Source organism: Macrobrachium rosenbergii, chromosome 43 (assembly GCF_040412425.1).
Source record: "Macrobrachium rosenbergii isolate ZJJX-2024 chromosome 43, ASM4041242v1, whole genome shotgun sequence".
Taxonomy (NCBI): domain Eukaryota; kingdom Metazoa; phylum Arthropoda; class Malacostraca; order Decapoda; family Palaemonidae; genus Macrobrachium; species Macrobrachium rosenbergii.
In genome coordinates this window covers 24688508-24716251 of record NC_089783.1, presented here as the reverse complement: position 1 = coordinate 24716251, position 27744 = coordinate 24688508, and the positions used below count along the sequence as shown (strand labels likewise).

Below are 27744 nucleotides of genomic sequence, written 5' to 3'. Positions count from 1 at the left end.
CATTTAACCAGGTTTACCAAACTTATGGCCTGTCAAATAATTCATCTCTATTACTCACAATTAAAAACCCATTACTTAAGTATGCAGGTCACTGGCATAAACAGCAGCAAGCACTGACGTAAACAACCGAATCCAGGGTTGCCAACACACAGAGAATACTTGTCGCCTGATTAGCCATAAAATGTCGCTAAAAGTCGCTAAAATTTAAAAGAAATTCTCCGAAAAAGTAGCTAAAAATAGAATTTTAGTTTTATCACAAACATGTTATTATTGAGGCAGAAGATGATAACCACATAATCATAAAGGATACACATAAATTTTTCTTGACTGAAAATATTAAAGTACCTCAATAAATATTGCCATTGCCTTAATGATAATTTCTGAACTTTCACATATCAAAACAGGCCAAGGAGATACTAGCAGCAGTACACACACATACGTACAGTATGTATGTTTGTAAACATCATCTACCTATACATATATCTATCTATCTATCTATATATATATATATATATATATATATATATATATATATATACATACACATTCATATACAGAATATATATTCATTTATATAAGGTATATGTATGTATGTATGTATGTATGTATGTATGTATGTATGTATGTATATATATATATATGTATGTATGTATGTATATATATATATTTATATATATATATATATATATATATATATATATATATATATATATATATATAGTCTATATATATATCATGTCTCTGATATAACACCATATAACACCATCAAAAGAAAAATTTTTATAATACACATATACTTACAATTATCATATATGAAAAGCCCTTGGCAATCTGCAAGCTTAATAAGATGGCCTCTCCATCAAAACTCGCTCAGATCCCAGTCCTCCTCATCCTCAATAGTGCAAAGTGAAGTAGACGCTTCTTGGGAAGGAGTATATTTCTTATAAGCTTCAAGTGTTCCAATCTTCTTGATTACATCTGCAGGTAATTTGTAGTTACGGCAACATTTGCCTACTCTGCGAAGGCCATATTTGATAGCTAGGACTGCTCTAAGATTTTCATTATTCGTTCTATTACGTAACTTCGTCTTTACAATGTTCATGTGACTGAACACACGTTCAGTGTGTGCATTCGAATGGGGCAAGGAAAGTACTGTTACAGCAAGCTCACTGATATCTCAGTAGGGATTTTCTCCTGTGGCATCACTGTAGTCTGCTACCTCTGCCCAAAGTTGGAGTTTGTCATCAGCCTTTTTCCATACAGTGTAGTGTAATTTCCTCCATTGAACTGTATGCGTCTTAGTTCTTCATTTTGCACAAACATCTTGGCCAAGTCCAATATTCTTGCCTTCACTGGTTGCAAACATTCAGTTGCACTCAGGGTTGACATTGAACATAGAACTTTAACATTGTCAGGCAGGCGACTGCGAAGCTCTTTCACCAAGCCAACTACAAACTCAATGCACCTCTTGCGAATTTCAGGCTCATCAGGAAATTTCTCTTCTTTCATGTACTTCTCAAACTCAAAGCCCAAATAGGGGTTAGGATCCAAGAATCTTTGTATATCCTCATCTTCATTAATCCTCCTTCCTGGAATTATTATCATTGAGTCATTAAGTTGAACCAAATCGTTCAGTAGTTTTGTGGGATCATTAATTTCAGCCTCGAATTTCTTGTTCACAAACTGGACCTCTCCAAGAATATATTTCAGAAATGTGAGGAACAAATAATTCTTCTTGTCACATAACATGGAATATAGCTGCTCTGCAGTGTAACATCTCTCTTCTCTTCTAGTGAGCTCAAAATAAAGTTTCAACTCATCCCATTGGTTTAACACTCGGACAATGGCAGCCTCAATTGACATCCAGCGTATGTTAGTTGCACTAACTTTATAGGTTTCATTCCATCGTTAATTAAACCATACAGCTTTTTTTTGTATTTCGCCTGCCTTAAAGAAGAATGTGAAAACCAATTATAGCATTCTCTGATTAAAAAGTCTAGGTGCCTGGGTAGATGTTTTTTGGCAGCATGAGAAACTGCAAGCTGCAGTGAATGACAGACACATCGTATGAGTAATAAATGGGGGACCTCAGCTTTCAATTTCACATACACCCCATTGTGAACTCCTGTCATCACCGATGCATTATCAGTTCCAATAGCAATGAGTTTTCGCAATTCCAGTCCATGATTACGCAGAGATTTCTTAAGGGCACCACAAATTGCATCTGCATTGCACTCACTGAGTTCAACCAAGTCTAAGAACGTTGTCACAAATGTTTTATTTAAATCAGAGAAGTATCTTATGGCAATACCCAAGAGCTTGGTCACAGATATGTCATTGCTTTCTTCTATCAACAAGCTGATTTTTTTGTTGCCTATGTCATCCTTGAGTTCTTGTTCAAAATGCGGGACTATTCAAATTACAAATCACTGCACTGCACTTTGATCGTTTTAACTTTAGATCTTCACAGCCCTTGCTATCACTAAAACACTCCTTACACATATCTGTCAGATGATTACTACTCGTAATGCACAATGTTCTGCAATGAACATAGCCATTTGTGCCTCTGACTTTTTGGAGGCACTATCAACTCTTTCGAACGACAGTGGTCTTTGTCTTTCAGAGGAAAATGGCTCCTCCGCGTTTATGTTTTGCTGTGGCTCTGTGTTTGTCTAAATCACTCAGCTTTGCAGTCAGTAACTGCAGAACTTGCAATGTGCCTTTGTATCATCACCTTGTATTCTACTTAACCACTTGCTATATTTAGAGTCATTCAACCAATCCTGTCTAAAACATTGGGTGTACTTCTTGCTCATTGTGACAGACACTTCACAAAAGGTTACACTCATAAAAGTTGGGAGGGAACTGAAACCCAAACAGTGGCTGCCGCTGTTGTGTCTTGTCCTGCACATATTCAGTCTATGACTCTTCCACCATCCAGCCTCCTCCTACCTCCTTACCCCGATTGTAACAGTTTATTTGACTAGCAATATCACATATTCAGTATTCATTTCCAATTTGATTGTGATATTACAAAAGTAGTCAAAAATATCGTCAAACTTGATGAAAAGAAGCTAAAAAGTGGCTGAGTAGCTAAATTGAAAATCTGGTAGCTAGATATAGTAAAAAGTAGCTAAATTTAGCGACTTTTTCGCTAAACTGGCAACCCTGCCGAATCGAGAAACATCAGTTTGCCGATGTTAGATACTGCAACGATCGCACGCTTATTAAGAGTTGCGTTACATTGACTTACTAAAAACTTGCCAGTTGTCAGTGGTGACTTAGATAAGTAATGATAAAGTGACTTTTATTAATCTTTCGCGCAAGGGATGAGAAGGTCTTAAGATCGTATAACACAATTTACACTGCGGCTGAAAAAAAAAAATAGGCGAAAGCAACGTCCAGAACTGATGAAATCACTACTTTGTTTAATTTAAAATTTACTGCATTTATAAATAGATAATTTACAAAAAAATGTACCTCAGAATTACATTTTATTTAACTCTACTGGCAATGATGATGCCTGTACAACGTAATCAGCTGTTGTTTTTGAGAACGTAAACATTAACGGAATACAAATGGCGCATGATGGCACTCTTCATGTTTTTTAATACGATAATATGACAATACACACAATATAATTGAAAACGTTAAATAAAACATCAGTTTTATTACAATTAACGTTACTTTACTTCTGCAAATGGTTACTATCGGTGTAACAAGGTGTAACCAGACCAGCAGTTCACACACACATTTTGTAGCTTGAGCATGATGCATCCTCCTAAAATCTGACTAAAAATTGTTTCGGAAAGTTGCGTGATACGAGAGTATATACGGGAAACGCATGCTGTTCACATTAAGAGGGACTATAAGCGGCATTAAATTTCGTCGAACTCATGACGACGCTCTATCCTCCTTAAAAAAAAAAACGCCAATCAGTGTTTAGATAAGGGATTGTAACCCTGTAATGGAAATAGCGTACAGAAAAGGAATTTACTTAGAACCACGAGAGAGAGAGAGAGAGAGAGAGAGAGAGAGAGAGAGAGAGAGAGAGAGAGAGAGAGAGAATAGCTGAAAACGAGAGCTGAATTTTCTGCTGAGTACCGCGTGATAAGATTATGATCACAATCGTAAAAATAAAGATGAAATTAAAGCCACGTTTTGTTAAAGAAATCAAAACTACAAAACGGAGGTCTTAAACACTCGAGGAAGTACGAACAATTGTTGTTGGTCTGGATAAATGATAAATGGGTGGTAGTGTTTCCAAGGTCATGATTTTTGAAAAAAAGCAAAATGTAAAATAAACTTACTGTCTACAGTATTTATTTGTGTATAATGTAATTATTGCTTTCTTTATTTATTGTTTTGTTGTATAAATAAACTACAAGTCCATCATTGCATAAAATACATTTTAAAATGGTATTTTCTGGGGAGGTCTGGTACAAGTTAATTTATTTTCCTTTATTCTTCATGGGAAAAACTTGTTTGGTGCTCGTCGTTTCCGGCACTCGTCGTACCTTTTGGAACCAATTAACGACGAGTAACCTACTGAGGTATCACTACACACACACACACACACACACACACACACACACACAGACGCATATATACATATATATTGGCTGAGAATTGAATTCAGGCCATTGTTATTCGAGCTGTGTAAATTCAGATCACCGTCATTTGTAATAGTATTTATTCCACGATTTCTTGAGGAACCCCTAATGAAGGTCTGTGGAACCCTGGCTGGGAGAAACGCTGGTGTTGTGGATAGCAGAGTGATTTACCAAACAATGAAGAAATATTCCGTAATCGAAGTTCCTGTAATACCCATCGATTTTTTTCTTGTTTTTGTAATTTTCTGGCCCCGAAATATATAATGATGTTTTACGCGTATCGTCTAAAATATGATGTTTTATTTACCAAAATTATAATGCCAGTCGGACAATGAAAGCCAAATACATTTAAGGATTTACAAACTTGCAATAGTTCTTTTATTCTTCAGAAACTTCCACATGATTTAACCTATTTAGCCCTAATGTCTTGTACACTTCTGCAATGGAAGGAAGTTTTCAGTGTTCAATATAGATTTTGGTATATAATTATTCTTTTAATTTAGTCATCATATTAGTAGTAGCAGCAGCAACGGCAATTACTTGACCACTGTACGATTAACCTTGATTTACTTCTTAATGTCACCGAAGTACCCGTGCCAGAAAATACAAAAGCTTCGACACTAAATAAGATTTTTATTGGAATTCGATAATTTGGTGGAACCTTTTTCTTTTCTTCTCCACAGGAGTAAATCATTGTTACTTGTGTCTAGTCAACAGCCTGTTTTACAGCGTCTTGATAATTTTTCAGTAAAAATTTTTTTTAGGCAATTGTTGCCTGAGATGCGAAACAGTCTATCCTAGGGCATCCAGAACTTTCAAAATTACAGGCGTTAATATCAACCATCCCCAGACCAATATCACCAGCCAAGCTCTGGAATTCTCCCTCATCTTATGTTGTCTTCTGCTTCTGTAACCGTACCCCCTTGCATGGGGCAGGTTTAAAATCGCTTCCTTAAGGGTTAGTCTGGACTCAATTTTATTCTTCCGTTTTTTTTCTGGGTTAGTAAATGGTGAGGGCTAGGACGGTTTGCTGGTCAACATGGTCGAATGATTGCTGGTGCATAAAACAAAATAAAATATTACACTAATTACTGTACTGTATATATTGCGATCTGAAACCCCATAAATTACATGTATTTTTTACTCTTCGGAAATTCACATCATATATGAAAAATGAAAGAAGAGTGAATAAATAATCATCAGAACGCGATCATTAACATTTTCCTTTTAGGCAAAGCTGGGTAGGTGTCTCACCTTGCTGTAATCGGATTACTCCATTTGGTCAGTATTATGGTAAAGAGGTAAATGACAAAAGCCTTCTGTCATTCAAATAGTTTCTTGATCTCACTTCTTTTGGCCATCATATCAGCAGTAAACAACGCTTAATCACAAAACATATTGTTCAATTTGTTTTTACGTCTTTGCATAGTAAGCTTGACAAATCACCTGACCACATTTTACGTTGATACTGATTTGACTCTAGAAGCCTCACGAAACACTATAACTCATAATTTCTTCATCCAAGGGGAAAATGAGTACGAAACCTAGACAAATGCATTATTAAGTATAAATATTATTGACCAAACTGACAAAAATTATACACTGAAACATAACGAACTCCCAAACGCTTAAAAAAGAGGCTACAAATGCAAAAGGTTTAAATATAAAACCTTCTGCTTCACAACGACGATAAAAGGCTAACGTCAGAAATGATAACAAATGCAACTTTGATGTTTTAGGAGCCTAACAGCAAAGTCAAGGTCCAACACCTAAATATAGTGCAGATGTCACTCTCACAACATTCCATGTAATATAAATACTGCGCTCTTCGAAGAAGTAGGTGTCATATCGCAATAATGCGCAGCAGACATTTAAGGAAAACAATCCAAGAAATACACAAATACAGGATAAAAACATTCATAACCAGACGAAAGTGTGGCTGAGTGTGCCTTCAAGAATGAGAACTCACTCCCAAGGCTGAAATGCCATGCTACCAAGACTATGCCTAACTTGAGGACTTTAAAATTTTAAACATTCACCAGCCGGGGCGCGGCAATTAAATGAGACGTCTAAGATGACCCAGATGCTGCACATATGGCCCACGATATTCGAATCCATTATGGAATACATACGTAGCTGTATCAACGGTTACGTTAAATAAAAAAAAAAGAATAGAAAGAGCCAATATTTTATCCTTTTTTTATACTACAACTATATAGCACTTCACTTGAATACGTCAAATTTATTTAGTATAACTTGCAAGAATTGAATACCAAACTCGACAATGACTTTAATACATTAATAATCTTGTGTGGAAAAAATGATCAACGTCGTTAATATTCTTTGTGATAAACAAATCCTGTCATGAGGAAACTAGTTTCAAAAATAAGATGATCTCCAATTCACAGTAATTTAAAATCCCTAACATTTCACTGGAGCATCTTTAACCTACTGAGAAACAACGGTTTAAAAAAACAGTAACATTTTGTCGCATCCTGATTACCGCTACAGTGATAAAATGAAAATTTCTTGAACTGCGTTTGTGGCTGTAGAGTAAACGATGTCTTCAGTTGGGTTAGGAACTTTGTGTCTATGTACTTCATATACAATTTCTTTCCAATCTGGGAAAAATTACGTAGAGAAGAAAATATAACGATTATAACCTTGAAAACCAAATTTTCTCATCAAACATAAGATGGGAATGATTTCCGATTAACGGAAAAAAATAATCTAAGAATTTATTGCTGGTTAAGAGGGCAATAATAACACCTCTTTGAGTCTTAGAAAGACTGAAAGGAAGTGAATTTAAACTTGCTGATTTTGTTATAACCCTTATGGTTGAATTAAATCATGGAACTGAAGATCAAACTGGGAAGTAGCCATTCATGTACTTATGGACTAATTCTGGGTAAAAATCAGTATGAAAAATCCGTGAGTTTTTTTTTGCTGAGGCAAGATGGGTGGAATCTGGATAAGGCCAAATTGGAAAGCAGTGCCTTTACTTGAAAATTTTCGTTCCGTTTCTCTAGGAGCTAGGCCTTTGACCTACGTCAGTAATAACAAGTCACGCATAATTCTTTAATTATTCACTGGTTTTAAAGCCTCCGATACCGAAGTTGCCGCGATATTAGGAAGTTATTCATGGTGTGAATAACTACGTAATCATTATAACCTTTTTGGTGTCGCTTCGTTTCTTCAGTGGCTGTTACATTTTAAGTTAACCCTCTCTGTCAAAACTGAACTAGGCTTTGAAGTGTTTTGCACTTGGAGATGTTTACTTCTGTAGAAGCACTTAGCAAGTAAGTCATGGTCTATTTTCGGCTTGTTTCTTCGATTGTCTTTCTGTGTGCTAGCGGAATTACACAAAAAGTTACATGTGAGTTTTTACAAAAATTTTACTAAAAGGTCGGCTTCGTGATTAGCAAGCAACAAGTGATTAGATTTTGGGAGATCCCGGACTGTAACTCTCGGAGGATAGTCTGCTCGCTCAGCCTTGGCGAACTTTTGCAGTCTCTGAACACTTAAGATAAATAATAAATTAAGTAAACCTTGAGCTGCCTGACGGAGCACATCTTGCATATTAAGAATCATGGAATGTCATCCAAGTTTCAAGCTGGCTAATGCGAAGAATTTAAGGCAAAGAGAAAATTTGTCAAAAGACCAAAATGATATCAATTAATGCAACCTCTTCCCTTGATTTTGTTCATTGAAAATAGTTCTACTTTTGTCTTATAGTTAATTTGTTCATATTTAAGGATTTTTAAATCATGGTTTCAACAGGGAAATGACTGTGTCTTTTGTCCGTTGCACCTGCCACAGTCATTTCCCTGGTGACACCATGGTGTATAATCCTTAAATACGAACAAATTAGCGACAAGACAAGAGCAGAACTAGTTTCAGTGAACACAAACTCAAGGGAAGAGTCCACGGATTAAGAGTCCACACACCGACTTCGTATCACTTCTACTTTCTTTTTTTTTTTTTATATGCTTAATTGGAAACTGGCTATGAAAATACTGAGCACCATCTCATCACTTATTAATCACTATGGATATATAAATAATATTTTTTTCACAGCTAGAAATATGGGGATCCGCAGTTAACCAGCTCGAAGAATGTCGCACATTATTCAGATACTGAAAAATTCTTCGTGGAGAAAGACGAAGGCCTAAAATATCTCACGGCCTGAAATATAAGAAGATAAAATACATCATGCCCAGAATTCCAGTGTCTAGAATGTAATAACAGTTTTTCAAGTGAAGTTTAACAGTAGCAAAGCAAGGTGCATAATTACCTTAATTGTGTAGAAGCGGTCAGGAAGTTATGTTAATGACTAATATTCATAGAAACATACTGTTTCTGTCCATCATTTCAGTGCCAATATCATGAGTTTCGTAAAATGCATGGGCGTAAGGTTCCTTCCTATAATACAAATTAGAACTATATATAATTAACAATCGACGAATTCAGATGTAGTAAGGAGTACAAATTAAGAATATATACTGTATATGTGTGTATGTATATAATAACAATTATACTAATTCTTATAAAAAGTAATCACTCTGATGGTCTCAATAATACGACTGTCTTCTCACAAGTTAATGAAAAGCTGATCAAGATCATGCTCTTTCTAATTGCTTTATAAGATTTGAATCATGAAATAAAATGGAAGGCAAAGAATGCTTCAACAAGTATTGTTTCCAATCAATGAAGCTTGGAGAGTAGGATACACAAGATGCGATATTAGGTGCGGCTTTACATTTAAGCTCTGTTTTTCCGTTAAGGTTACGCTAATCATTACATAAATAAGTGACACTGCATTCAGGCGTGCACAGACAAGAACTTGCATTCGCGCCTGAACAGCCCATTCGCCATTTCAGTGATATACGCATACAGAAAAGGAATGTGGAAAAAAAGCAAATAATCATAATTGAAACGTCCGTGAAATTACCCCAGTGCTGAATTTCAAACCGGAATCTGAATCATCTGGATAAATTTAGACAAACCGCGGAGATGTTATGCCGAGGATATTGTATAACATGGAAACGGGAAACGAAGAAAAGGAAATACCGTTCACATGACGTAATCTTTCGGAGAGAGAGAGAGAGAGAGAGAGAGAGAGAGAGAGAGAGAGAGAGAGAGAGTGGCCAATGTGCTAAAAAGGAAATGCTTAATTGGGATACAAAGAATAAAGTCTTCCGAGGGCGTAGGGGAAATGAATCATTGTAATCAACCTCACTCATATGTGCTCACTATGGCGCCCTTAACAGCCTCGGTTCATAAACAGAGTGTTCATGAAGGCAAAAAGAGGAAGATTACGAACTACTACTGTGATATCGCTTCACATCACATACTTCATTTGCTTTGAATATGAAGATAGGTCTGAGGTCGGTCAGACCGTGCAATCATCGGAACGTGTATTCGAAACGTAACGTTTTAATACCATTATTTCTTCCAATAAGAATATATAAAAGGGAAAATTTCTCACACGTAATAATTGAATATAATAATTGACGCACTGACAGCGAGGGAAAAGTCAGGAACAAAAGCAGACAGCTATTAAATATTAGATAAAACTAAGTTGCATGAATGCTGCCGTCATTATTTTACATTTACCTTTTTACCATACATTTCAACCTCAGATACTGCACATGTTTTTCACATTTCCGTTTCTTGATTAACACTGTATGTATCATTATTTTACAACACGTTTCAGGAGTTATAACTCGAAGACATTACCTGAAATTCATATCACTAAGTTAAATGCATACTGCCTCCTCCCTGAAGTAAGGAATAAAAGAAATCCCGGTGCCGTCCATGTTACAAATTGAGGACATCTTATGACTTCATTGGTGATAGAGCACCTTCCAGTCACACGCAACGTGATAACTACATGCAGCTAGTATGAAAGCGCTTAGATTTATAAAAGGTAACACGCGGCTAGATACAATGAGGAACGAGGACATCTGGTGAGCTGTAAACACACACTACTTAGAGTAGTTTAGAAGGGAATCAGCTGAAGTTGGGGGGAGGGTGCATACAGACACTGTGGACACGACTAGAGGCACTAAAGGTTTTGGAAGTCAGAAGAGGAAAAAGAAACGTCGGAAAATCAGTGGAGCAACGGAATGAAATCTTAAATGCAACGGCAAGAAGGATAGGTTATTCCTCGCTTTAGAGTAAGGAGAAACGCCAGTATGAAAACCGACTCGACTGACATGATTGAAAGCTTACCGGATGTCCGGTCAAGAAGCTTTGCTATCTAAAAAATCTCGTGATTCAGTGTACTAAGTCGGAATTATTATTTCAATTTCGCGTATCTCTAGCCACATGTGATTAAAAAAATGTATACAAAAAAGTGAAATATATTATGAAGTAGCACGCACACACATACATAAAAAAAATATATATATATATATATATATATATATATATATATATATATATATATATATATATATATATATATATATATATATATTATACGTAATTCCATTTGCTTATATTGGTGAAAGATTACCGTGGTGAAAAATTTTCAAGATGATCAAGTGGGTCGGTGTTTGTAAAACAAACTTGACAATGATCGGAAAGATGTCTTTAACAAATCTACCATAGGTCAATAAAATAACATGTCAGAGACAAGAAGAATGAGATGTTCGAAATAGAAGCTGGAGTATTTTTGACAAACAGGCTTTAGTTGTAAAATATAACGAGTCATGAGAGGGGGTTAAAGAAAAGAATAGAAAATGTTCTTAGATTAGGAGTGTTGTATAAAATGACGACACAACGAATTGAGAATAATTTCAAATAAGGTTCAAAGCGAAGTGAAAATTTTTAAATGTGTATATGGCTTAATAAAATCCAACTTGATGAATTCCTTAAAAAAAAAAGATGAAGAATTACCTTTGACACGAAAAGGAGTGAAATTAAGGGAAACGAAAAAAAGGAAAATAACAAGCAGGGAGGGAAAGGAACGATTTCACTGAATGATTAAAAAAAAATTACATGAGGAAGAAATAAAAATATGGAAAAAGTTAATGTTTCATAAATACGTCTAAAAGAAGACAAATAACAGTGATGGCGATGCATGCACACTTACAAACGACTTCCTCTAGCAATATTATCCCTCCATTGCAATATTTTTACATTACCAGTAAACAAAATTTGTTATAAACTGGTGCTCTAACATACAGCAGACTTCCCTGAATAAATGATATCATCAACGGGTTGTCCAGAACTGACGTATGGAGTGAATGAACAATGCAAACACAACCAAAGCCCTTAAAAGGCTGCTTCCTGACTTAGTGGTTTCTGAGAATTTTACACACTGAATGTATGCATCTTGCGCGCTGTTATCTCTGAAAAGCGAGACTCAACTTGGCTATAATGCTACAAGGTATGTTCAGAGTCTTAATACAAGGCCAACATTTTTTCTTTGCTCTTCATTTGTGAATGCAACACAAAACATTAGGTTTTGAAGAGGCAAAGCTCAACCTCTTGAAACCAGTACTGTTTCCAGAAACAAAAATACGAGCATATATTCAAATCATATAAACTGACTTCGGCGCCCTGTAATTCATCAAATCTTTATTTATTCTTAGCTACTGGCATGTTTCTAACGAACTCTAAAACAAGACAAAATTGTAAACGGCAATAAATCATGAAGGAAATACGCGTTCGTGATTTTCTTCTTGCTATACTGTAATAATAAAAATGCCCCCTTTAGAAAAAGAAAAAGTTTGTATTTGTGCCTTGTCCCTGAGGGTACTAAACATTCAAGGACATCTCTACCACACACAAGCATCAGTTTCAAGACGCTTGAGTGTGCAGGGGAGCATTCATGTAGACGAGGCTACCCCGGGTCAATGAATCTTCTCCCTTTGGGAAAGGTAACACGATTTCCTTTGCCTTTACCATCAAAGGCGGGAGTAAGCTATCGTCTCGGTGTGGGTACTTGTCTGTAATTTAACTAATAAAATACAGAAAGTGGCTATTTTGTCAATGACAAGGAAGTCAACCCTGGCAAAGCTGCAGAAACATAGCGAAAGAAGGCTTTTCTTATAAAAGACTGAAAACGCTTTGGCTTTCCCGGGTGGCCTCCGCCAAGAATGCAAATGGTAAACAAAACAAAGTCAGTCACTGAACTAAAAAAAAAAAAAAAACACGTTTAGTGTAATTAACGTATCATCAGGAAAACTGGAAGATACAAAAACTTCACCTGGTATAATCCGCTTTGCAGATATGTAAATATCCGGTAAGGTTACACTTACTGAGCAGTGATGTAATCAAAATTCCGTGAATATCGTTAGCGGTCTTCATTAGCCCTAAAATTCTGTGCATCTAGATCAAACTCACACCCAAAGTTACAGGTTGTAATAATAACAAGTGATATCGACTAAACGCAACAAACCCGAACTTGATAATGGCTACTAAAGATCTCGTTAAGTACACTTGCATTCATGATGTTCTTGACTTAAAACCCCCAAGTTGATAAAATGACAAAGAATAGGCTAATCTGCGAAGTTATATACCTTCGACTATACCTATTCGCCAAACAAGGAAAATAAGAGAGGAGTAGCTAATAAGATAATAAAATTACCGTATCAGCAAAAAATCTTTCCTAGTTTTTTCCTAGTTTTGCATAAGGAAAAAATTCTTTTCCTCTTTTCAGTGTCTCCTTTGTGCTGAAATGTATAATTCCTTGGCAACACTGAACGAATTAGAAACCAGTTTCAGATCGTTCTTTCTTCGTTGTGGGCTGCTTGCAAATATTCAAACATTTCATTTCCTTCCTATGTATTATTAATAATCAACCACAATGAGTCGTTGTTGAAAAATACATGACAATTAGTTTCATCCTATTACATCTAATCAGTCATACATTCGGAAAGACGAGAACTTTATTTATATTTTCAAATGTAACTAAAACAAGGGATATTTCAGCATCATGAATTTCACCGGAATACGTTTTGTTCAATTCAAGAAGTGGAATCTCCGAAATTTATTCACTTCTGAGGAAACTTGTGAATGCCGTCTTGAGTACAGGCAAAAACTAAAAAAATTAATTTCTTCACCCAAATACTTTACAAAAAGATGTTACTGAATTCATTCTCTAAGTGGACTAAATCACTCATTACAAGAATGTTTGTAAATGCCTAGTGCCTTACATCTCAGGAATCCATTTAAAATTAAGTTTATGTAAAGTCAAGCACACCACACGAGACTTAATATACTTGCTTATTTGAAGTCTCTCTCATATCGTTACGTAAGCACGATAATCTCCAATCGAATCTTTCAGCTTGGAATCAAAACGTACCCAACTACTTATGACGTTAAACAAGACACCAGGGCTGCTACTTTATAGTGACAGTTAAATCCCCATGATACTATGTTGGGTAATAACAGCAAAAACTAGAAGATTTCTACCGGTTTTAACCAATCGAGGAAAAAGGCAGCAACGTAGGAATGGGGGTTTCCATCCCTTCTCAGAGCAGCTTTTTGTCCACCAATCAAAAGTTCTAACACATTTTCGATCCCCCTGGCTACAGCATCTTCTCATCTCATACCATTAGCTTGAGGCTTGATTTTATTAATATCTTTTCAATCATTACGTGATTAATTGGCTTATATATATATATATATATATATATATATATATATATATATATATATATATATATATATATATATATATATATATATATATCACTATGATTCGTTGTCACGCAGATTCCTTACGCAGAACAAACACGATTGTCTGTCGAAATTCTGACCCTGCTTTGTGTGTATATATATATATATATATATATATATATATATATATATATATATATATATATATATATCACTATGATTCGTTGTCACGCAGATTCCTTACGCAGAACAAACACGATTGTCTGTCGAAATTCTGACCCTGCTTTGTGTATATATATATATATATATATATATATATATATATATATATATATATATATATATATATATATATATATACATACATACTGTATATATATAATATATATATATAGTTATATATTTATATACTGTATATATATATATATATATATATATATATATATATAGTTATATATTTATATACTGTATATAGTATACATATATATATATATATATATATATATATATATATATAATATATATATATATATATATATATATATATATATATATATATATATATATATATATATATATACACACGTTATATATATAATACAAAGCAGGGTCAGACTTTCGATGTCTGCAGGTAGTGTAAAACGACAGGCAATCGTGTTTTATGTTCTATGTAAGGAATCTGCATGACAGCGAATCATAGTGCGAACCATTAAGCTGTGAGAAAAGTGCCCCCCGCAGTTGTGGAGTCGATGGCAACGTTCAAAGAATTATTCGAGGGAAAGGGAGTCTGGAAAGCCCTTATGGGAGTGAAGTCTTTGTGTAAGAACAACAATATTTTAAATATGAAAAATTTGTACGCGTAAGAGGAGTTGTAATAGGATTATTACTAGTGACAGCGACGGGATATGTAGGAGTGTATCTTTTCACATAGTCTACAAAAGAAATCTTACACAAGTGGGCAGATGAATAACGCTATAAAATATTTCATTATTGTATATCAAAGAATTCGCGGGTGCTTCTGGGTTTTCGTAAAGATTGCTCTCCCCGACGAAAGATCTCAGTAACTTTTTATTTTAAATAAACTTTTTTTGAGTTCGAAAAAATTGATTTCTTATCAGATTTACCGATAAAATTTGAGGGGTATTTTCTTTTTTTTTTTATATCTGGCCGTACTTTAAAATAATGATAACAACTAGATCCATCATTAGGATTTAACTTTGTGACAGGTAAAGATCTGAATAAATTACCCTAACAAAATCAACCAATCTAATCGAGATGTATTGCACAGAAGACATTTTAGGTGTCAGGAGGTTCCCAAAATCTTACGTTGTAGATCACATGTTACTGACATTGTCACTGTGCGTTTAGACTGTAAACACCAGAAACTATCCCAACTCGGGAATCTAATATAGACGACGAAGAGAGGGCCACCCTAATATTGTCAGAATTATTATAAAAAAAAAAATGAAACGCGTTTCATGTTATTAGCCCCTTCTAAGCTTTCAGCATATGAACAAAACATGGATAAAAATAAACCTTCGAGCGATTATGCACTTGAAAATGTTGCCTCTCTGTCTGCTATCAATGAGCTGCTCCTCTTATGAAAGGTGAACAAGTCTGCAGATGAGTCACCTCATGGCAATCAGTCACGCCGAAGACAGTGATATCATGCAATTTATGACACTGAAGAAGCGTGGGTCACAGTGATTATTGTTTATACACTACTTTTCTGATTTTTTTTCTGAGAAGTGTTTTATGTATATATATATATATATTATATATATATATATATATATATATATATATATATATATATATATATATATATATATGTATATATATACATACGTATATATATGTATATATGTGTGTGTTTATATACATATATACACACATTGTCAAGTATCTACGGATACATGACAATGAAAACTGTTAGTCCTGGAAAGCTTGTAATTTTCTGAATAAATTACCCCGCTAGATACCATCCAGTTTCAGTGAGGTCCTGGTAGTAACTGTATTAATGCACAGAATGATTGTGTAAGTGATAAAGTTTATATATGTATATATATATATATATATATATATATATATATATATATATATATATATGTAGATAAATTTACACCCACCCACACACAAACACGTACACACACATATGTATGTATGTATGTGTATATATATATATATATATATATATATATATATATATATATATATATATATATATATATATATTTATATATTAAGTATCTGTGTGTGTAAATTTATCTGAGTTAAAATTTTTTTAGGGGAAAAAGCTCGCTACTATTTCCCTATATACCATTTCCCTTTTAAGCTTTTAAAGGGGGTAATGCCAGAGGGGTCTTTATAGGTTTGGCTTCTAGCTCCATATCCTACTCTTGACAACAGCTGACGCTGGTATTAACTCAGAATCGGATCGTCTGGTGGGCGACTAGTCTGGGTCGAACCACGGATCTTGCTAATGCGTGCTTGTGTTCTACTATAGTAGTGAGCTACAAAATACACAGAAACAGTTTAATAGGCATATACAGTACTGGTGATAAGGATGAAATAACATCACGGCTCACTTCACATTCTTGACAAAATGACAAAAGCCTTTAGATGTCAATTTTCTCTGATGACTGGTACAGGCAAAGTATTAGTTAGGGTTTCCCCTCCACGTAAAGAAAACTGAGTGCAGAGAAAAAGATCAGGGAATCCTGCGCCCTAGAGGGCAGGAGTGTCACATGAAGGTTTTGACGCAAGTGTTGACACAACGTGTTGGAGTTAGAATGGTCACAAAATTATAGAAAAAAAAAAGACAAGAAAATGGTGAGTTTCAAAGCCCTTAAGTAATATATAAGGAGATTTGGTGAAACCGAAAAAGAGAGTTCTCAATCTCCAGTGGTTTAAGCTGAAATATCATCTGCCACGCTGTAATAAAAGCCGTCTGCCACATTCGTTTGACGTACAGTAACAACAACCACTTGCTGTTATGAACAACACAAGCGATGACCTTCGACTTCAACCATTCAAAACCTAATGGAACAAAGCGGAGATAGCAGCAGTTCTCAACGATAATTCGTTTTATATCTAAAGGTGCCCAAGAGTTTTAAAGGGTAAAATTCACCAAGGGAAATAACGTCAAGCTTAATTTTAGAAACAACTGTTTAAGTAAAACGAATAATTAACCGGCTAAAGAGATAAATCGTATGGGTCAAGGTTTTTCATCTAGCCCTCTTTCCCCGCCCCCTCTAAGATATCTCATCTCATTAAGTATTAACTGATAACGAATAATCTTACAAAGACCTTTCTCAGTAGATAATGAAATACTTCTATACGTATAGAAATAAGAGTCTTATTATCTCTAAAGACGAAAACAGAGATTTCTTGAATCTTACACGTTAATATTATTATATATATATATATATATATATATATATATATATATATATATATATATATATATATATATATATATATATATATATATATATATATATATATATATATATATATATATATATATATATATATATATAGAGAGAGAGAGAGAGAGAGAGAGAGAGAGAGAGAGAGAGAGAGAGAGAGAGTGGGGGGTGGGGGAAAGCCTAGTGGCAGAGCACTAAATCAGCGTTTGCAAGAACTGGCTCCATCCAGACGTGCTGCCCACCAAGCGACTCAGCCAAGGTCTATAGATTGGACTCGCTGTGCATGGTCATCAGCGACTTCAGCGTCGCCTGGAGTCAAGAGGAAGGCATAGGGGTAGGTGCCTCGCCCCAAAAAGAGTAGCTGTCAACTGGCCCCATCCCTCAAAAAGGGAAAAGGAATACGTTTGGAAGTCAGTGACACTTATGTGCCTACATGCTGTTTGGCCTCGATTACACTTTTAAAGGAAAATCCCTTCGCACCTCAGTACTAATGATATTATAATCACTTTTCACATGGGGTCGATAAAGCTTGCATCTTGTAATTCGGCAGAAATGAGTTCAAATCCCGCTTGAGAACTGAAGCTCAAATTTCTCATCTGATTGTCATTTCCAGAATTCATATCTGTCTATCTATCTATCTACACCAGTGGTTCCCAACCCTGGGGTCGCGACCCCAAATGGGGTCGCCAAGCGTTTTTCCTGGGGTCAGAATGTGACAGAATATTACTTTAGAAGTGGTTGTTTTGATTAATATCAGGCTTTAAAATTCACAATGCTGTAGTTCTAATAAAATTCAATTATGTTACTTTTGTCTTTCACAACCTTACAGTATCTCTCTTACACATACTCATAATAGTTGTCGTTCCTTACTTTTATAGCCGACAACTAGTAATATATAGTTTTAATAACACATAGATATGCAACTAAATTATTGGGGTCGCAGTCCTATCTTGAAAAACATAATTGGGGTCACCTGAAAAAAAGGTTGGGAACCACTGATCTACACACACACACACACATATATATATATATATATATATATATATATATATATATATATATATAAATAATATATATACAGTATATATATATATATATATATATATATATATATATATATATATATATATATATATATATATATATATATATATATATATATATATGCAACAAATCACTGGAGACGTGTGATGATCATATATCGTCAGCCAGGAGAAAGGTGAAAAGAAATTATTTGAACCAAGCACATTCATGTATTTCTACACGTAATCAGGGTTCAGGTACAAGTGCCAAGGAAACAAATACATAGTCACAAGAAGACCTCGTGGCAAGAAAAACAGTGCTAAAAAGATGAACAACCCTAACAACTGTCGAACAGTGGTAATGCTTAACAGCCTACCATTCGTTAAAATTTCCTCAACTTTATATAAACCTACGCCGATACTTAGTAAATTGCCACCATCTTTTTTTAATTATGCGAGATTCTATTAAATTTCTTTTCATTAGATCTTTGAAAAACATAATTTCCTTTGATTCTGTCCAATTAATACCATGATTACTATTACTCATGTCTATAAATAATGCATTTGACATGTTACCAGTTCTTACACTATGTTTGTGTTGTTCCAGTTGAACAGCCAGCGTCTTCCCCACTTTGTCTTACATAAGTTTTATTACATTATACACACGAAATCTTATAAATATATCCTGTTCTGTTTCCCAGTGAACTTCTAATATATATATATATATATATATATATATATATATATAATATATATATATATATATTACATAAATAATCTCACAATTTTTTCTTCTAAAAATCTACCTTTATACTTTTAAGTATCATGCATAAGGATCGTTCTATCTGCTGACGATATTTTTCAGAACACGCTCGTCTGCCCTCTAGCTTACTGGACCTCACGATCTTATCTTATCTTATCAAAGTTCAAAGAGTTGTTTCATTCAAAATCAATCCAGTCATCATGAAATATAGAGTAAAGAGAGAGATGTACCATGGGATCTCTCTCGCTCTCTCTCTCTCACTGTATATATATATATATCTTCTACTTCTACATAATAAAAGTAAATGTTTGTATGTTTGGGTGCTATAGAAATCTGAGCCACTTGACAGACCCAGACAAAATTTTGCATGCAGCCGCTATGTCACCCCAGAAAGGTTAATAACTCAAAATCAAACCCCTACCCCGTGACATACAAACGCAGACAAAACAAATGACACTTTCGTTTTTACCGGTGCTGTTCACCTTTTCTTCAGTAACTGTATGGGAGTCATCAGTAGCTTGGGCGGAAAACCAACACCTTTTCTGTTGGTGACGTCATTAAACTCCTCCCACTGCAAACCCTATAATCAGTTAAGTACATTAAAAAAATTGAACAGATGTGTTTGACTGTATTAGAATTACTTTCATTCAGTCATAAAACAATGCAATTCAAAATATAACTTCTACCACCACATCAGTCAGCCCTTACAATTCTTGCCAAGGAAAAAAGCAGTAACAGACCAAATGTTTCTGTGACAGGCCTACCCCCTCATTAAAAAATTACTCGCGCTGAAATTACCACATTTTTTTCAATGTTTATCTTAAGCCAAATGTATCTTAATCATACCCTGCCAATGAAATACAAATTCTTAAGTACCTTGTGGTATTACCATCATCATATCTAAGTACTTAACCCAAGAAAAAAAAATTGTAGTTGCAGGCGCAACTTTGGAGATCAAGAACTAATTCATCACCATCTGCTCATGCATATTAGCAGACAAAATACTTCTGTGACAGATCTACCCCATCATTAAAAAATGACCCATGATGTAATTGCCACATTTTTTTCAGTGTTCATCTTAAGCCAAATGTATCTTAATTATACACTGCCAATAAAATACAAATTCTTAAGTACCTTGAGGTATTGCCATCATCATCTCTACAATGAATCTCCTTCGGTTTGTTGTGCAGTGAATTTCACGTAATTGCTAAGAGGCCTGTTGACTGTTGAAAGGGAGACAGACCTCCCCCCAACACACACAAATACTCAATACATACTTGAGCACATATCTAGAAGTATAAGGTTTTTTATTCATTGTTTTTGTTCAGTGATGTCTTTTATTCTTTTTTAATAAGGGAAAATGTAACTTCTTCTCCCCTTTTTCTTCCTCTCATCCTCCCCCTTCCCTCCCCCCAATCCCCCTCACCTCCCTCCACCTTCCCCTTCTATTTCCTTTACCTTTCTCCTCCCCTTCCCTATTCCCCCTCCTCCTCTACCTTTCCACTTCTATCCCCCTTTCCCTCTCCTTCATCCCTCTTTCTATGACGCAGGGACTTGCTTTCCTGTAAACAGAGGGAAGGGGAAAGCTTCAGTGATTTCTAGGTGCGACTGAAGCATGTAGCAGAGGAAATCGACGTCTGTCCTGGCTCCTGGCCATTCTGCTTCTTGCAAAGAGACTCAGCTAAAGATAGGCATCATCATGGGAGTCAGGGACGAGGAACTCACCCAGAAACTCATTGCCCTGGATGCTGCAGCTTCACTGACCAACATGGTCAATGAATGTTGCTCCTATGCAGCCACATGGACAGCCACCAACGCCAAACGTGCCCATCCTTCTAAATTGTGTGCCATCTCTTCTTACAAAAAACCAAAAGACATGGCAGAATGGGTGCTACCGTGCATCCAATCCCTAACAGAGACACTTCATACCTTTCCTGCACAAGGAAGCATGGCTCTGCAGAAAAGTGCCCAGCCACCGACAGTGTATGTGGAATTTGTAGTAGTAAGGGACACTGGCGCAAGACCCCAAAGTGCCCTGCCAACAAGGACACATGCAGACACTGCGGCAGAGTGGGCTACTATGACAAGTGTTTCTGACAGCAGATGACAGCCAAGCAGGGTGGCCTGCCCAATGTCACCCCCTCCTAGCAAGTCCTCCAGCTGTTGCAAGGCTGAGACCCATTCCACAACAACTTGCCCCTCACCGTCGCCCATATCCCTTGCTCTAACCTTACAGGGATGAGGCATCCATGATTATGCTGCTGCCTGACACAGGAGCTGATATATCAGTGATGGGTTCCCAGCACTTGGAACTTATTCGCATTCCCACGACTGAACTACAGCCTCCTGCCACGCCAGTGACCCTCACGGCAGATGGGTTAAAGATGACACCATCTTTAGGTCACCCTGTCATTGGCCAAGTGGTCCTGCCTCGCCATGATTTAATTCCATGAAGGTGTTCAGATGCCACTCCTGTGCTATGCACTCTGCAAGGAGTTGGCCATCATCCCACCAGGCTTTCAGCAGCCCATCCTACAGGTCACCTATGTTAACCGATGTAAGTAGCTACCCCTCCATGCCAACATGACCCCTGCTGAGGCCCGAGAATATTTCCTACAAGCCTTCCAGGATGTGCTTGTGTCTAAGGAAGACCTTAAAGCAGCTCAACCAAGGCTGATGGCACGCCCTCCAATGAAAATTCACCTCAAGGAGGACGCAGTCCCATTCGCCATCCACATCCCACAGCAGATCCCCTATGCGTCCCGCGAACCTGTCAAGAATGAACTAGACTCCATGGTCCAGCAGGGGATCATTAAGCCTTGTGGAGATGAGTCATCAGAATGGTGCCACCTTCTAGTCGTTGTCCCAAATGCCAAGGGAGTTTGCATCATGGTGGATCTCACCAGGCTGAATGCACAGGTCTCCCGACCAGCCCACCCTTCGCCCACGCCCTTAGCTGCTGTCCACGCTGTTGACTCCATCGCCAAGTTCTTCACCACCGCGGATGGGCTACACAGCTACTGGCAGGTGGAGCTAGCGGAGGAGGACCGCCACGTCACCACTTTTATTACGCCTTACGGACGTTTCCAGCATTGCCGGGGACCTATGGCCTTCGCTGCCACTGGTGATGCCTATTGCTACCTCAGTGACCTAGCTCTCCAGGGCATGAAGAAGTGCGTCACGGCTGTCGGTGACATTCTCATCTCTGGCGACGACCTACCGATACACTACCACAGAACCCATAAACTGCTCACCTGCTGCCACAAACACGGCATCACTCTCAACAGAGACAAGTCCACAGTGGCAGAGATCCAAGTGAATTTCTGTGGCTTCACCCTTCCCAAAGAAGGAATTGCTGCCGATCCAGGATGAGTTGCTGCTCTGCAAGACTTCCCCACACCGTCTAATCTCACAGATCTACGTTCCTTCATGGGGTTAGTAAACCAGTTGGCGGAGTTTACCCCAGGTATTGCCCACTCATGAGCCCCAAGCGCTCTTTTATGTGGACACTGGACCACGGCCAGGCCTTCAAACACGTGAAGCAAGCACTCTCAAGCCTGCCTGTGACACATCTCGTCTCTATGGGATAGGCTACACCCTCCTCCAGGACCATGGTTCCGGATTTCTCCGAGTAGTCCAATGTGGATCCTGCTTTCTCGCAGACGGCGAGACGAGGTATGTGACGATTGAGCTGGAGATGCTTGCGGTATCTTGGGCCCTCACAAAATGACGCCTAAACCTCAAAGGACTGCCAACCTCCACCTGCAAACTAACCATCGTCCACTGGTGCCTATCATCAACAGCTACACACTGGACGTGATTGAAAACCCATGGCTTCAGCAAATGAAGGAGTGCATGTAGCAATACCAATTTACCACGGTGTGGCACTCCAGCAAGTCTCTATGCATCCCAGATGCACTCTCCCATGCACCCATCAGCTATCCCACCTCTGAGGATGTGACCGGCTGTGCTGAGGTAATGGAACACGTCAGGTATGTCATCATCGCTGCAACAGCTTCCCAGGACGAGGATGCCCCAACCATCGGCACCGACCAGACCCTGCAGGACATGTCAATAGCAGCACAGGCTGACCCCACCTACGTTCACCTTCATGACTGCATCATTTCCGGGTTCCCCACAAATCAGCACAACCTACATGCCTCTTCACTACTGTACCAGAAGCTGCAAGAAGGCCTCTCTACTAATGGCAACCTCGTGTTCTGTATAGCAAGAGTACTGGTCCCTGCAGCTCTACATTGCCACACACTCGCCAGACTCCATAAAAGCCACCGAGGAGTTGAGGCTACCAAACGTCAGGCTCGACAAACCACCTTCTGGTCTGGGATAGACTCGGGCATCGCCAGCACCGTAGCTGCCTGCGAGCCCTGCCAGGTCCTGCACCCCAGCCAACAGCAGGATCCCCTTCACAATGACAACCAACCATCAAGGCCCTTTGAGTCGGTGCCAGTGGACTTCTTCCAGGTAGCGGGAAAGTCGTTTCTTGTGGTTGCCGACTGCATCTCCAGCTGGCCTGTAGTCGTCCCTTGCAAGGATGACACCATCGCCTCCTCGACCATATGGCACCTCGGTGCCACACTATCCGCAGTCTAATGGACATGGCGTGGCTGCCAAGCGCTTGATCCTCACAACGGCCCCTACAGGAAACATTGACTGCGAGGCCTTTGATCGTAGCCTCCTCGAGTTACGAAACACGCCCAACCACTCTGGTTGCTCTCCTGCCCAGGTACTGTATGGTCACCCTCTTCATACGTGTGTGCCTGCCCACCCTCAACTTGCTTTGTACACTCATACCTGATAAACTCACTGTACGTTATTTGCATTGCACATTATTACTTGATAAATTTACTGTACATTACTTGCTTTGCACACTATTACTTGATAGTTCACTGTATGTAACTTGCTTAGTACGTTCAAAGTACCTCTTTGAATGCAAAACGGGAGGGAAGGTGTGGATTACTGTATATATTACTGTACATATAAGCATTCTATATTTCTATATTGTCCATTGCTAATGTATGTGCATGAATCTACACCCCACACATGCACATGACTAATCTTCCTGCTCCTCTTGGCACAAATTGTATGCCTTGCAGAGCCTCTCTGTACACATACCTGTTTGCTGTATGGAATAAAGCAACCTATGGATCGGGATATTATTTCTCCATCCCTGCAATCTTCTTTCTTCTCCTACAAGACATCATCGCATATCACCAGGGACATTTGACATCCCCGGGGCTAGAGCTAAACATGGCGAAATACATTAAAACCCCCAGGGCTAGTAATCAACACAGCGAAACTGTGTAGTTTAAGCACTGTTTCGCCGTGTTTAGTACTAGCCCTCAGGGATCAAATGTTCCTAAGCGAATTGTCATTTCACATATTCCCTAGATTTTGTGAAATCCCCGGATTTCACATATTCCTGTAACATATATATATATATATATATATATATATATATATATATATATATATATATATATATATATCTGATGAGGTAGGCGGCTGCTATCAACCAAGGAAACAGGGCCAAGGGGAGAGGAAGACGTCCACAGTTACGCCATTTTTTTTATTGCTGACGTTTCAAGACATCTGTCTCATTATCAAAGCTGGAATAATACATTAAAATATAGTTATAAAAAAACAGATTCATACTTAAAATTACAACCAAAATATAAAACGAAGCTATACTAGAAAAAGTCTAGGTCTGAATTTTTATAGTCATTGCTGTTTTAAATTTAAATTAAAGTCATTGGTTACCGTCTTCCATAGGGCTTTTACTGTAACTTCTAGCTGGTCTGGTTTCAATAATGAAATAACCTATTTATACGAATACTTTCTAGACAACTGTTACCCCTTCCAGACTTTTTTTTATATGTGTTTAAATAAATTTCTGAATAATAAATATATACCCAAATTACAGGTAACTACAGTTCCTAAGATGTCTTTTTACATCACTTTGAATAACCTGCCATTAACTGTAAGTTGATTCCAGTTAATCCTCTTGCTGTTAAATCGTTATTCCAGTACAAAGACAAAATTAGCCCTCGTATGACTTCAATCATCGTTTATTTATTTTCTTGTCCCCGATGTAGTCAGGGGAGAGACGTGGGTGGCTCAAGCCGCCTGCTGAAAGTTCGAATTGATTGTCATAAGGGGGTCAGCTATAGAACTGGAGTCAAATGATCTAATCCGGAGTTCTCAAATATTCGACAACACACCAAAAGATGTATGACAAATTGATTATGAAGATTTTAAAATACTTTCCAAAGTTCCCAATTATTCGCTTCCTATCTTTGAATCAGTTTTTATTAAACTATTAGTACCTAGATTGAATAGTCAAAGTACCTCAACAACTCTCTATCTGAGTTTACCCCAGTCTAGAATTCTTTGTTTATGTCACTCTGCTTTTGTACTTCGCCCAGTTGGTAACATTTTTCTACATTTTTTTTAAAAAATATAACTTTGTTTTATATTTTGGTTATAAATTTAAGTGTGAGTCTGTGTTTTTATAATTATATTTTAATGTATTGTTCCAGCTTTGATAATGAGACAGATGTCTTGAAACGTAAGCAATAAAAGAAATGGCGTTACCTTGGTCCTATATATATATATATATATATATATATATATATATATATATATATATATATATATATATATATATATATATATATATATATATATATATATATATATATATATATATATACATATACATACATACAGTACATATATACACATAAGGGTATTGCCGGAATGTTGCTCTGATCTCGGAGCTCAACTCAGAAGATTCTCGAAAATGCGTCAGTTTTACAACATCCGCATCATACTCTAGACAAACCCCTTCACAAGGCAAGAAAACTTTTATGGAGTTGTATCTAAATTTAGTTTTAATCCGAATAACCTCCTTGATTTGCCTTTTTGAAACAGCTTATGCCATTGTTAAAAGTAATACTCTCAAGAATATGTTGGTTAAGATTCCCCAAAATACATAAACGGATATATTTATGGAATTCATTTAAATCATTGCAAGAAACTTCCATTTCAATAAAAACTACATGGATACAGTGTTAGAATAGCAAATAAAGCCTTCCAGCCTCTATCAACAAATGAGTACAACCGTCCAATCAAATGGCAGAATACCATAGAAATTATGTTCTGTAAGGATAGTGTAAATTGCAATATTAATGATTTGAATTTTATAAAGCAAAATCATAAATATCTGTGTAACACAAGTCCAGATATGCACAGGTTCGATGAACTAGTAATCAACTGTTTTGGACAATAAGATTTTAAGTAGACTGTTCGCCTGTCGTTGTATTACAAGTCATCACGGAGGTTTTAGTATCGTTTTTTATCACTGAACCCTGAGGAGATGCATTAAACACGAAAGCGCTTGGTGAGCACATTTTATTTCTTATATATACAGTATATATATATATATATATATATATATATATATATATATATATATATATATATATATATATATATATATATATATATATATATATATATATATAATGAAGTAGATATCTCAAAAATAAATGAATATCTCATTATTTTAAAATAATCATTGAATTATGTTAAGAACAAGATGGTAACTACAGTAATGCTCTTTCTTAAATTCAGGAAAATCCTAATATTATCGGATTGTACTATCCTAAAATTATATGAAGAAAATTCAACAAGTGTTTTTTTATAAAAAAATTCAAGCAATTATCTGTTGAAAATAATGGTATGAAAAATTATTACTTAGGCTCACTGAATGTTTTCGATGGTGAGAGAAAAACACCATACTATCAATAAGCGTTTTTATCTCTTCTCACGTGTAACAAAGAGATAACGAGAGGGATGGGAGAAGTACTTAAAATATAAATGAAGATTAATCGACTCACTAACTACGTGCCGGACGGTTTTACAGTGAAAGGAATAAAGAGAACAAACTCGATACTGGACAACGTGACATCCTGGGATTCAACAGAATGTGGATAATGTCCTTTTGAATTGCAAGCAGCGTGGATGATAAAGCATAAATGAGCTTGGAACGAAGTATTAATAGATCTTTTTAAAAGAATAACAGGGAAACTCAGTCTGGATTTTCTCCACACTACATCTATCTGGGATCTTTGCGTGTCCCTTGAATAACAATGCAAGTTCTGTTCGCAGCAGCTTAGGATATCCCGAGTATCAGAGAGATAGATATCAAAGGAAGCGTTTTTGTTTTTGCTTTATCTAAGGATATTATTCATCATCAGTGA

General features: G+C 36.7%; 3 protein-coding genes across 3 annotated transcripts in view; 2 read left to right on the top strand and 1 right to left on the bottom strand.

Annotated features, from left to right (window-relative positions):
- The window catches only part of LOC136828663 (uncharacterized), an 85315-nt gene extending 82405 nt beyond the window's left edge, over positions 1–2910 (bottom strand). Inside the window, exon 1 of the mRNA XM_067086722.1 lies at positions 802–2910. The gene's annotated coding sequence lies outside the window, so the exon portion shown is untranslated. The remainder of the gene's footprint in view (positions 1–801) is intronic.
- The window catches only part of LOC136828662 (polyunsaturated fatty acid 5-lipoxygenase-like), a 131498-nt gene that overhangs the window by 28055 nt on the left and 75699 nt on the right, over positions 1–27744 (top strand). The gene's annotated exons all lie outside the window — the stretch shown is intronic.
- On the top strand, positions 23441–24073 carry LOC136829032 (uncharacterized). Its single transcript, XM_067087419.1, has one exon. It carries the CDS (start codon positions 23441–23443, stop codon positions 24071–24073), a length of 633 nt encoding a protein of 210 aa, XP_066943520.1.